General features: G+C 34.2%; 2 protein-coding genes across 10 annotated transcripts in view; one reads left to right on the forward strand and one right to left on the reverse strand.

Moving 5' to 3' along the window:
- Positions 1-12911, reverse strand: part of FAM237B (family with sequence similarity 237 member B) — a 408910-nt gene that overhangs the window by 297932 nt on the left and 98067 nt on the right. The window lies entirely within an intron of this gene.
- CFAP69 (cilia and flagella associated protein 69) overlaps positions 1-12911 on the forward strand; it is a 95772-nt gene that overhangs the window by 15606 nt on the left and 67255 nt on the right. For 2 of the 8 annotated variants that reach the window (XM_055084962.1, XM_055084963.1), the window contains exons 1-5: positions 3101-3335; positions 4980-5045; positions 7308-7417; positions 9628-9704; positions 12470-12568. In XM_055084962.1, coding sequence (XP_054940937.1) covers positions 3291-3335; positions 4980-5045; positions 7308-7417; positions 9628-9704; positions 12470-12568 — 397 coding nt within the window. In that variant the 5' untranslated portion in view covers positions 3101-3290. Of the gene's footprint in view, positions 1-1480; positions 1541-3100; positions 3336-4979; positions 5065-7307; positions 7418-7506; positions 9705-12310; positions 12569-12911 lie in introns of those variants that run through there. The other 6 variants (XM_028489979.1, XM_055084965.1, XM_055084964.1 and 3 more) reach the window with 6 other exon arrangements.

Genomic DNA, 12911 nt, shown 5'->3' on the forward strand with positions numbered 1-12911 from the left:
CCGTGAGCCATGGCCGCTGAGCCTGCGCGTCCGGAGCCTGTGCTCCACGACGGGAGAGGCCACAGCAGAGGGGGGCGCCCATACCACAAAAAAAAAAAAAAAAAAAAAAAAAAAAAAGTAGAGCTACTATATGATCCAGCAATCCCACTCCTGGGTATATATCTGGAGAAAATCATAATTTGAAAGAATGCATGCAACCTGATGTTCATTGCAGCACTATTTACAATAGTCAGGACATGGAAGCAACCTAAATGTCCATAGACAGAGGAATGGCTAAAGAAGATGTGGTACATATATATACAATGGAATATTACTCAGCCATGAAAGGAATGAAATAATGCCGTTTGCAGAGACATGGATGGACCTAGAGATTGTCATACAGGGTGAAGTAAGTCAGAGAAAGACGAATATCATATAATATCACTTATACTGTATGTGGAATCTAGAAAAATGGTGCAGATGAACTTATTTGCAAAGCAGAAATAGAGTCGCAGATGTAGAAAACAAACTTATGGTTACCAAGGGGGGAAGGGGGATGGTAGGATGAATTGGGAGATTGGGATTGACATATATACATGACTATATATAAAATAAATAACTAATGAGAACCTACTGTATAGCACAGGGAACTCTACTCAGTGCTCTGTGGTGACCTAAATGGGAAGGAAATCTAAAAAAGAGTGGATATATGTATATGTATAACTGATTCATTTTGTTGTACAGCAGAAACTAACACAACATTGTAAAGCAACTATACTCCAATAAAAATTAAAAAAAAAAAAGATGGAGTGGGCCCAAGAAATATTTAAGATGTAAACTCTGTAGAACTTGGCAGTTCCTGTTTTCTACTACAGGTGATGTAAGACTGCTGGGAGAGGGGACACCTGGTTCAGGAAGGCGATCGCCTACCTGTAGTGTAGAAGCTAGTCTTATGTATATCTGTGTAGGCAAACTCAGTGTAATGTGTATGCATGAGATATGTAATATGTATGAATGAGATCATTTTATTTTCCAAAGCATGGAAGTGCTATTATTCCAGATGCTCTCTTGGGCCTTTCGGGACTAAGAAATTTAAAGACATTAAGATTGTACGATATGAGGGTGGGAGGTAGATGCAAGAGGGAGGAGATATGGGGATATATGTATATGTATGGCTGGCTCACTTTGTTATAAAGCAGCAACTAACACACCATTGTAAAGCAATTATACTCCAATAAAGATGTTAAAAAAATAATAATAATAAAGAAAAATAAAATGCAAAAAAAAAAGATTGTAAGGTAATACTAGAATTCAAGAGGTTTGGGGGGGTGGTTTTTCACTCCAAAATTCATTTACTCCTATAAGTCTCACCTGCTTTTCATTATCCCTTACTATCTTTTTGTCATAAGATATTTTTAAGTTTCTAAGAGATAATGCCATATAAAAATAGTGTGTTTGATGTGATTTGTTTCTCATGACATATGAGTTGTATGTTTTTTAGGGTGTTTTCAAGCCTATGGACCTAAATCGTGTCATCAAACTCCTCGAAGAGACTGGCAAAGTAAGCTTTGAGAGAAAATTTCTTTATTTCACTTAGAAACTGTGATTTCCCTGAAAGGTAACATGTATTCCCCTAAATATGTCTCATTTCTCTCCTTTTGTTGAAAACATTTCAAATAGTATATGTCTCATCTTGAAGAACTATTTAAATTTAGTATGAATGTATTTAACCTGGTAGGGAGGCTGGAAAAGAATAGATGTGATTACATGGGATGGACAAATCCATGGTGGATATAAACAGAAGAAATCATAAGAGTAAAGAAAAGACTGATCTAGCCTCTGTTCATAGCTTATTACCTAGTAGGATATGGGCACAAGGGTAGAAAAAGTGTATCATGATGTAGTACTTAAAAATTTCCTGATAAGAAATCAGGATATGTATATACTCATATCCAGTCATAAGTAATTTATTTTGAGAGAACTCTTATACAGAATGTAATGGAAATAAAGATACAAGACTCAAAATTGAGAGTTCAGGCATTGGGAGAAAGGATAATAAATGCATATGCATACATGTTTATATGACACTCTCCTGATGTTACCCGAGAATTGACTGAATGACTAAAAAGCCAGTATACACTATAAAATTACTACAGGATGAAGACTGCATACTTTCAGTAAGTGGGAAATGGGCTGACCATGGTATAGCAGATCAAAACAATGTCCTGTGATTAGCAGGTGCAAAAATTTAGTCATTGTTTTAACGTTTTTTAGTCTCTACATTTTTACATAGAAGAAAATAGAGTCGCAGATGTAGAAAACAAACTTATGGTTACCAAGGGGGGAAGGGGGATGGTAGGATGAATTGGGAGATTGGGATTGACATATATACATGACTATATATAAAATAAATAACTAATGAGAACCTACTGTATAGCACAGGGAACTCTACTCAGTGCTCTGTGGTGACCTAAATGGGAAGGAAATCTAAAAAAGAGTGGATATATGTATATGTATAACTGATTCATTTTGTTGTACAGCAGAAACTAACACAACATTGTAAAGCAACTATACTCCAATAAAAATTAAAAAAAAAAAGATGGAGTGGGCCCAAGAAATATTTAAGATGTAAACTCTGTAGAACTTGGCAGTTCCTGTTTTCTACTACAGGTGATGTAAGACTGCTGGGAGAGGGGACACCTGGTTCAGGAAGGCGATCGCCTACCTGTAGTGTAGAAGCTAGTCTTATGTATATCTGTGTAGGCAAACTCAGTGTAATGTGTATGCATGAGATATGTAATATGTATGAATGAGATCATTTTATTTTCCAAAGCATGGAAGTGCTATTATTCCAGATGCTCTCTTGGGCCTTTCGGGACTAAGAAATTTAAAGACATTAAGATTGTACGATATGAGGGTGGGAGGTAGATGCAAGAGGGAGGAGATATGGGGATATATGTATATGTATGGCTGGCTCACTTTGTTATAAAGCAGCAACTAACACACCATTGTAAAGCAATTATACTCCAATAAAGATGTTAAAAAAATAATAATAATAAAGAAAAATAAAATGCAAAAAAAAAAGATTGTAAGGTAATACTAGAATTCAAGAGGTTTGGGGGGGTGGTTTTTCACTCCAAAATTCATTTACTCCTATAAGTCTCACCTGCTTTTCATTATCCCTTACTATCTTTTTGTCATAAGATATTTTTAAGTTTCTAAGAGATAATGCCATATAAAAATAGTGTGTTTGATGTGATTTGTTTCTCATGACATATGAGTTGTATGTTTTTTAGGGTGTTTTCAAGCCTATGGACCTAAATCGTGTCATCAAACTCCTCGAAGAGACTGGCAAAGTAAGCTTTGAGAGAAAATTTCTTTATTTCACTTAGAAACTGTGATTTCCCTGAAAGGTAACATGTATTCCCCTAAATATGTCTCATTTCTCTCCTTTTGTTGAAAACATTTCAAATAGTATATGTCTCATCTTGAAGAACTATTTAAATTTAGTATGAATGTATTTAACCTGGTAGGGAGGCTGGAAAAGAATAGATGTGATTACATGGGATGGACAAATCCATGGTGGATATAAACAGAAGAAATCATAAGAGTAAAGAAAAGACTGATCTAGCCTCTGTTCATAGCTTATTACCTAGTAGGATATGGGCACAAGGGTAGAAAAAGTGTATCATGATGTAGTACTTAAAAATTTCCTGATAAGAAATCAGGATATGTATATACTCATATCCAGTCATAAGTAATTTATTTTGAGAGAACTCTTATACAGAATGTAATGGAAATAAAGATACAAGACTCAAAATTGAGAGTTCAGGCATTGGGAGAAAGGATAATAAATGCATATGCATACATGTTTATATGACACTCTCCTGATGTTACCCGAGAATTGACTGAATGACTAAAAAGCCAGTATACACTATAAAATTACTACAGGATGAAGACTGCATACTTTCAGTAAGTGGGAAATGGGCTGACCATGGTATAGCAGATCAAAACAATGTCCTGTGATTAGCAGGTGCAAAAATTTAGTCATTGTTTTAACGTTTTTTAGTCTCTACATTTTTACATAGAAGAAAAAAACACATTAAGAATAATGACTTTATAAGAATAATTTAGCTTTTGTTGGCTATGATTATTGTGAAAGTTATTTTTAATTGTGAATATATCTGCAGTTTTTAAAAAAGGAAACCCAACTACGTAGAGCTCCTACTAGCTGTTAAATAAGGGTAGGCAAAATATGTATGTACGTGTGTTTGTGTATGTATATATATGTGTTCATACATATGTATATATACACAGATATATAAATACAGATATATATATATAATATATATATGCGCCACAGTTTCTCACAAACAATTTAAGAAGGTTAAAAGAACAGAAGTGATTCAGTCATGAAAATACATCAGTATACAGAGTTTTGCTTTGCTTTGTTTTGTTTTAATTGGCTGAAGATGTTTAATTTGAGCCATTACATTGGGTATATTTTAGAGGTTAAAAATACAATTTCTGGAGTCAGATTGTCAAATTTGACTTCTTACATCACCATTTATTAGCTGTGTGACTTGGGTAATTACGTAGTGTTTCAGCTTGAGTTTCCTGTTCCGAAAAAGAAGGATAATAAAAGTACCTCCTAATAGGGTTATTTTGAAGATTAATGAAATGATATGTATATACCTTGCCTAAATGGTACATGGCATAGAAAAATGCTCAACATACTTCAGTATTGTTAATATTATTTCTGGAAACAATTACTGCTTTTATATTAACCTAGTTTTGATTCACAATTTCTTATTCAAATATAAATGGTAGTTTATTTTTACCTTCACTGTTTTATGAAACATTTTTAATGCTTACATTATAATATAGTAATTTAAGAATTACTTGATAACATGTCTACTTTCTTTTTACACTAAGGAAAATTTTTAAAATCTCAACAGAATTAATAACACAAAAGAACTAAAATAGATAATTTGTTTTAGGATGATTTAGAAGAAAAACAACTTAAATCTGTCAAGAAAATGGTGCAGTGTTATCAGAATGGACTTGTATCCTTTACTTACATGTGTATGTTTGTTTTGTTTATCCTGAGATGGGAGAAATTTTATTAGAAAACGCATTAGCTTCCTATTGTTGCTGTAACAAATTACCACAAACTCAGTGCCTTAAAACCACATAAATTTTTTGTTTTACAGTTCTGGAGGTCTTACTGGTCTAAAGGCAAGGTGTTGTTGGCAGGGCTGGTTCTTTCTGAAGGCTCTAGGGGAGAATCCATTTCCTTGCCTTTGCCAGCTTCTAGAGGCAGCCTGCATTCCTAGGCTTCCTGGGCCCTTCCTTGAAGTAGCATCACTCTCACCTCTACTTCTGTCATCATATCTCCTTCTCTGACCCTCTCCTGTCTCTCCTTTCCGTATAAGAACCCTGTGATTACATTGGGCCTACTTGTATAACCTCGGATAACTTTCCCATGTCAAGGCTTTTAACTTAATCACATCTGAAAAGTCCCTTTGCCATGTTAGGATGGTAACAGTCACAAGTTCTAGGGATTAGGACAGGCCATTATTCTGTTTACCACAGAAAATATCTAACATTTTGTGCTTTTTACAAAATTATATTTTTATCAGAGAATATAAATTTGAAGAAACAGTATAATGCAATATTAACTGTGCAGATAGTGTCAGTTTCTATAGACTCAGAGAGACAGTTTATGTAGTTAGCAGGGCCAAGTCAAAGTCTTGTTTCTACCAATTTACTTGAATATTTGCATTGTTGATAAACTTCTTAACTTTTCCACCCTTATAAAATAGGGATAACAGCCCCTCATGAGGTCCTAGGAAGACTAGATGAGATAATGTATGAGCAAGTTCTTGATAATCTGTAAAACATTCTATAAATATGTTATCCCCAATGAAGATACCACCCTGATCAGAATATGTAGAAACCAGTGTGTCTCAAAACTATCTGTGATTAAGAACCAGTTTGCTGTTGGGGGTTGTTTCTTTTTTTTATCCTTTGCATATATATGCTATTGTAAAATGCAGTGAAATTGTCACAGGAAACTCACTTTCTGCAGTTATTTTTCCACAGACTGGTAACATACAATTCCAGAACTGGCATGGTCCACAGACCACACTTAACAGTAGAGTAGTATTGATCTAACTAATCTCTAACAGTTGTCCAGTCTGGTCCCAAGAAGACAGCAGTCTCTAATATTAGCTTGTTCCAATATTTCAAAATGTCTTAAGCCTCCGATTCAGGGAAGTGGTGCCTTATAATTTTATCTCTTTTCTCACCTTATTTTAGCCTTGTTTTATATGGATTTGTTCAGTCAGTTACCTGAGGGCTTGTCGATATGAAGCATTGTTTACTGGTAGCCAAGAAAGTCTACTAGCAAGTGATTTCTTATCTTAACCCAATAACTCAACACCTCCATTATTTTTTCTTCTTCAGGCTAGAGAGTTGGTGGCAAATGACTGTTTCTGAATGCCTTTAGTAGGCTAGATTTAGAGGTTATAACCACATAAAGCAAAGATAAGTTAGAGAGGTATCTTGGTCATTTCTCTAGGAAGTTAACAGAGGTTTGTATTTCTAATACATCCAGCTCTCCTATCTTTTTCTAAGAAGCTCCTAGAGACTAGAAGTGATCAGATTCAATCAAGAAGTGCAAGTCACAGCTACCATGTCCCCTTAACTGTATTAAAAAACAAAACAAAAAATGTGAAATTTGTTTATGTACCAACGGGGTTTTTTAAATAGGTAAAATAAAAGATGCTTTCACCTGAAGATCTAGAAAGGGTACATTTTGCTTTCATAAACTAGTCTTAAATAAAATTTTCAACCAATTTAAACCTTAAAAATAAGACCACACACCTGAGTAATGTTAATAAAATAATGCAGAAAAGTAAGGTAGGTTTGGGTTGCTTATTCCCGAGCAATATATGTTTTGTATGTGGGTGGAGATGAAGGATATAATTGAGCCATTAAGTTAGTTTTTTTTTTAAAAGTGTTATTATTCATTGCCAATAATAAGTTATTGTTCAACTGAATATGTGGTATAATAGTTGGTAATCAAATTCTAAAGATGTGGTGAGAAGAGAAAAAAATATTTTGAATAAGAGGTTACTGAGACAAATTAAATAATATTCCTTAAAAAAACATGGTTCTGTTTTCCTCTTTAGATTTCAAAATTGGTATAATTAAACCACATTTAACAAAATAGATGGAATTCTATAGACTTTTCTTGACAGAAGTGCCATAAAGAATATTTTAATAAAAATCTTAATTTTATTTCTTAACTAAAAATATTAAAGCCCCTAAGGGATTTAGCACAGATATTTAAAATTCTGAATCTGTGTGCAGGAAAAATTAAAAAACTGCCCCATTTTATAGAACCTGCATATAATATCCTAAAATTATGTGGGTAAGTTTTTTTTTAACTTTGTTTTATATTAGCATGCAGTATTTTCTGTTTTATTTTGTCTTACAAAAATATTATGCATTATGGTATAGCAAAGTGATACAGAACTCAGGACACTTCACTTGATCACTTGATTCCAGCAGCTGGTATCTCAAAGGTAGTACATTTTATTGTAGTCTGAGATTGCTGACCACAAGAGATTAAACTGTAAGTATGTTCAAATGTTTTCTCATAATAAATTGCTCTCAAGTGAATGATAAATGTGAGATAAAACAAAGAAATAATATTTTTAGAGAATCCTTGAGAAAAATTATGGACAATACTTAATAGTTTCTGCCTAGTTTTTTTTCTCTCTGTCTAAGAAATTTGACTCTCAAAGACATGAGAGTCAAAATGTTTTATTTGATCTTCCAAATTTGAATAAAGAATGATTTATCACCAAATTATTTTTGGCATTTTTTTTCAAAATGTAAATTAGAGATTAGAATTATAAAATTTATATATTCCATCCTCTGTACTATTTTTTCTTCAACCATTTGGGGGAACTAGCCACATAGTGGCTAATCAAGATGTATATTAGGGATTCCCTGGTGGCGCAGTGGTTGAGAGTCCGCCTGCCGATGCAGGGGACGTGGGTTCGTGCCCCGGTCCGGGAGGATCCCATATGCTGCGGAGCGGCTGGGCCTGTGCGTCCGGAGCCTGTGCTCCACAGTGGGGGAGGCCACAGCAGTGAGGGGCCTGCGTACCGCAAAAAAAAAAAGAAAAAAAAAAAAAGGAATTGGTTCTCTATGAAAGCTGTGACTGAATGTTTCATTGCATAATATGAGAAATCTTTTGAAATGCACTCTTCACTCATATTTCATAATTGCATCATTTTTTTTTTTTACTTTCCTAATTTCTACTTTCATCGTGCATTTTTCCACACCACACCCTCACTTGATTCTCTTTTCAGGACATTTTTGGGAGATAAAAACATTGAAAATTAAAAAATAAAATCAAACCCTTCTGTTTTGGCCTCTAAGTAATATGTTTCTCTCAGTGCATCAGAAGTATAATGCTTATTTTTTTCATAACCTTTTTGGTGGAAAACTCTTCTGATGCTTTATTTTTTAGGTTGTTTCCTTTGGTAAAAAAGGAAAAAATTTGAGGACAAGAACAATTCATTTTATAGTTCTTCACTTTAGAGATTCAACAATGAGCTGGATATCAACTAATTAAGTTATTTATTTCAAATGAAAAATTCTAACAAACACCAGAAATGAACCTCTATGGCATTTATAAAATATTCCTTTTCATAACTTGCCCTTGAAATATCTTTTAATTCCAGTTGACCTATATACATCCACATGTGATAGTTCCAAGTGCTGTTTTTCAACTATTTGGTTAATTTTTCTTGAAAAACATGAATTTAAAGTCCTATATATAAGATATATTAAATATCTTTAAATAGGATACAAAGTTCAAATTTTGAACTCCTGAAATGCTGAAATAGTTTATATTTTTTGTTTAGGAAGTGACTTTTCTCTCTCCTCTGACACTTAGACTAATGACCTAGGTTCGAGTGCCCTATCTTTTATGATTTGTGTATAAATTATTCTCAAATAACTTTGGTTATATTAGCTGTGAAATGTAATTCTAATATAATTAATAATTGTTAAATTCTTTAGTGTCTCAAAAAGTATATTTGTTATTTCGTGGATGGTAACTGATCCAATTAATAAGGAAAAAGTCACTGACCTTTAAGAACAAATAGACCATTGATCTATTAACTGGAGTTTCAAAAACTTCAGAAAAAGCCCTTGAACAGCCTTTAAGTTATAGGTGAGACTAGATCTGTGATTTATATCAGATTTTCCAATGTCTTCCTAATTTTAATAGTACAGGTATAATCTAATATTATTTTGCCCTCAGAAAGAAGATTCTTAAGTTTTTTAATTTATGTAGTGTTGCAAGATGGCTTTCTTAACCCTTGCCTTGTATGTCCATCTCTCTTCATTTTTATAAACCTATTTTATTTTGTTTTATTTTATTTTGGTCAACTGGTTAGAAACACAGAAATATTTCTGGTAGTTGTTAATTCTCCAGGGCTAAAGAAACAGGCTATTTATCCTCATTTTTATCTTTAGAAAAGAAATTTTCCTCTACTTTGCAAATGATGCTTCAATTAAGGACTTCATTAAACGTAACTCATATATTCTTCATTCTTATCGAAGCTTGCCATTTTTGAAAATGAAAGTATCGGATGAAATAACATATGCTGAAGATACTGCTAATTCAATTGCACTTCTGGGTGAGTTGAGATGATAGGCCCTACTGACAAGAAGGAAATATCTCTTGCACAAAGTTTCACTAAGGATACTTCTTCTCCAAATCTAGGCTCCTTTCTTGTTGGGAATTAATCACAGTGTGCTTGGTGACGTTTTTTGTATTATCTTCTACTCAGGTGTTTCATGATACCAACAGAATTTTTTGTTCCTTAATTTTAAGGACTAGCAGATACTTCTTTGCACTTATTTGTCTTGATGTTATATATTTAGTTTGATGAAATGTTTGGTAACATTTTTTTTTGTAAATCAGAAGTATGTGTTCCTCTCTTTCAGTAATCACAAAAATATTTTTATCTTTGAATGCTAATCATTGCTTGAACCTAACTGATTGCTGGAATTGTTAGCAATTCTAACAATTTAGCAAGGGCCAAATTGTTCATTAAATAATTTAAAGTCTTAAATAAAATCATAAAATGGTGGGATATTGGGAGCTTTAGTATAATATACATAACGATGCCTGTGTTTTTGTATACAAAAATATGAAAAATATTATAAGCAGGTTTCATATTTGGGTTATTGCTCAGTTTTCTAGAGAAAGAAAATAATAATTTTTTAGAAATGAGACCAAACACTATAGCTCCTTGAATCAGCCCCTGAGACATAACAGCATGTTCCCAAAACAAATCGCACATTAAATTTATGCTTATTAATTTAGGTCTTTGTACAGGAGAAATAAAAGATACACAAATGGCCTAACAAATTAAAAATAAATATTTACTGAATAGTTATGTTCCCAGCATTATACTCCATACTGAAAGATGATAGAAACTAATACAAGTAAAAGGCATTTAAAATTTTTAACATAGACACTAACACTTTTATGTCTAAATAAATTTCATAATCTTCAACTGTAGATACTTTGGGAGGAATTATTATGGCCTAAAGTGGGTGAAGATGTCAAGGAAATTAGAATAAATATGGGGAGTTAAGTAAGATGACCTTAAGGAGCAGGAAGACTAGAAACTAATGGGAAACTTTAATTCTGTGAATCTGTCATCCATGGAAATTTACAGTGAGAAGCCAACCTAGAAGAGTATATGATAGTATTAATAGATAAAAAGTGTAGGTTTGGTTGATAACATTTAAAAAAATCTCTGTTGCCCTTATTATTTTTAAATATGCATTTGTATAATAAATACATGGAGCTTTTTTACTGTGTCAGTCTACTCTTTGCTGAATGCCTGCCTACAGAACATATTACTGTCTCATTTGAGGGCAGTATGAATTCTTAACTTAAAATGAACTCCTTTCACTGATTACTTACCATAAGTACTGCTGCTCTGTCCCTCATTTTTTTAATTGCTGGAACCACGAGTTTAAACTAAAATAATTGTTTGTAGTACAAAGTTTTGAACAAAGGCTATTCATTTTTAGTAACTTCCAGTTTCTACTATGTACTAGTAAATTATATTACTTTTTCTTCTAAATGATAGATATTTCCGACTTAAGGGCAGGATTCTGGAAACATATGAAGGAAAAAGTTGGTACTCTGCCCTGAGATTATAAAACAGGAAACTATGAGAGATGATCTAAACCTACAGGAACTAAAAGGGTGGTGAATCAGACGAGAAACCTTAGAATTTCCCATAAATTTGAACGTTTGGATAGTTTTGTTGGAAAAGTTTAGTTGTTCCTGTTGCCTGATTTTTTTCAAAACATAGTTTTCAACTTCAAAAGATGGGTCCAAAAAAATTAAGAGAATAATCTTGAACCTATCTTTTTTTTTAAGTGCTAGCTTTTGCTGATAGATTCTTCTCAAGCTAGGGTGAGCCTTTCCTACGTGCTCCCTCCTCCTGTCTGCTTGTTTCCCCACCCACTGGCTACCCCCAGAGATGAAATTATGCAAAGCCTAATGCAAAACACAAGTCTTCAAGGAACACCTAATTATCTCTTTCCCTCAGAGACTCCAAGCAGACCTGCTTCAGTCCTGAAGCTGATATTCCTGACTCCAGTTGTCCTCAGGCTCCCAGAGGACATTCTGGATCATTTCCAGAATCCTACTGATCATTTTCAGATTCTCTTAGGGATCATACTTGTAGGACTTCACCAGAGCAGATACAATCCAGTTTGAATTATAGGCTAAAGCCAATTCAGAAGTAGTTTAGATATGACTGAAAAGGAATATTCCCTATCCTCCATCCCCACCCACAATAACCTGAACATAAAACTATTACCTGCAGGGCAAAGACTGCCTAGAAACTCACTGTCTTCCAGTCTGTCAATAAACTGAGGGAGCAAAGCTCACTTGGAACTTCTCTAAGCAAAGGATGCATTATTAGGGGCAACAGATTACTGACTAGTTAGGGAGGAAAACTCTCAGCCCTTTTCTCATACTAACACATTTAATTCTCACAGCAATTTTTAAAGTGGTAACTATTGTTATACCATTTTATAGATGAGAAAACTAAGACACAAGGTTATACAGGTAGTAAGTGGCAGAGCCAGGATTTAATCTTAGACAATCTAGTTCTAGCATTTATGCTGCTAATTACCATTCTTTTCTTCCTGGGAAGGAGAGACTGAGTTGATTGAGGGGCCAAGTGTTACAAGGATAGATATTCAGGGTGTTTTGTGCATGCATGCGCACGCACGTGTGTGTGTGTTTAAAATTACATGATCCAGTTTGAATCTCTGATATTTTTAATCATGTTACTAACACTGTATGCTTAAAACTGCAAATAAACTTATGGCACTGTTATTGAATAGCACTCGTTTATCTTTCTGGCAGGTGACTTAATGATAATACCAAGTTCTGAATTGAGGATACAAATTTGTAAGTGTATTATTGACTTTTATCATGCAGAACCACCAAAGAAGCATATTACAGGTAAAGTTTTCAATAGTCTTTCAGTAATAACTTATGTGTTTATAAAACAGAACAGTCTTTCTCATTTCTCTTTGAACTTGGAAAGACAGAGTGGGATCATAAATGCAACACATCGGGCTTCCCTGGTGACGCAGTGGTTAAGAATCCACCTCGGGCTTCCCTGGTGGTGCAGTGGTTGAGAATCCGTCTGCCGGTGCAGGGGACACGGGTTCGTGCCCCGGTCTGGGAAGATCCCGCATGCCGTGGAGCGGCTGGGCCCGTGAGCCATGGCCTCTGAGCCTGCGCGTCCGGAGCCTGTGCTCCGCAACGGGAGAGGCCACAGCAGTGAGAGGCCCACATACAG

This window comes from Physeter macrocephalus, chromosome 5 (assembly GCF_002837175.3).
Source record: "Physeter macrocephalus isolate SW-GA chromosome 5, ASM283717v5, whole genome shotgun sequence".
In the NCBI taxonomy this organism is placed as follows: Eukaryota; Metazoa; Chordata; class Mammalia; order Artiodactyla; family Physeteridae; genus Physeter; species Physeter macrocephalus.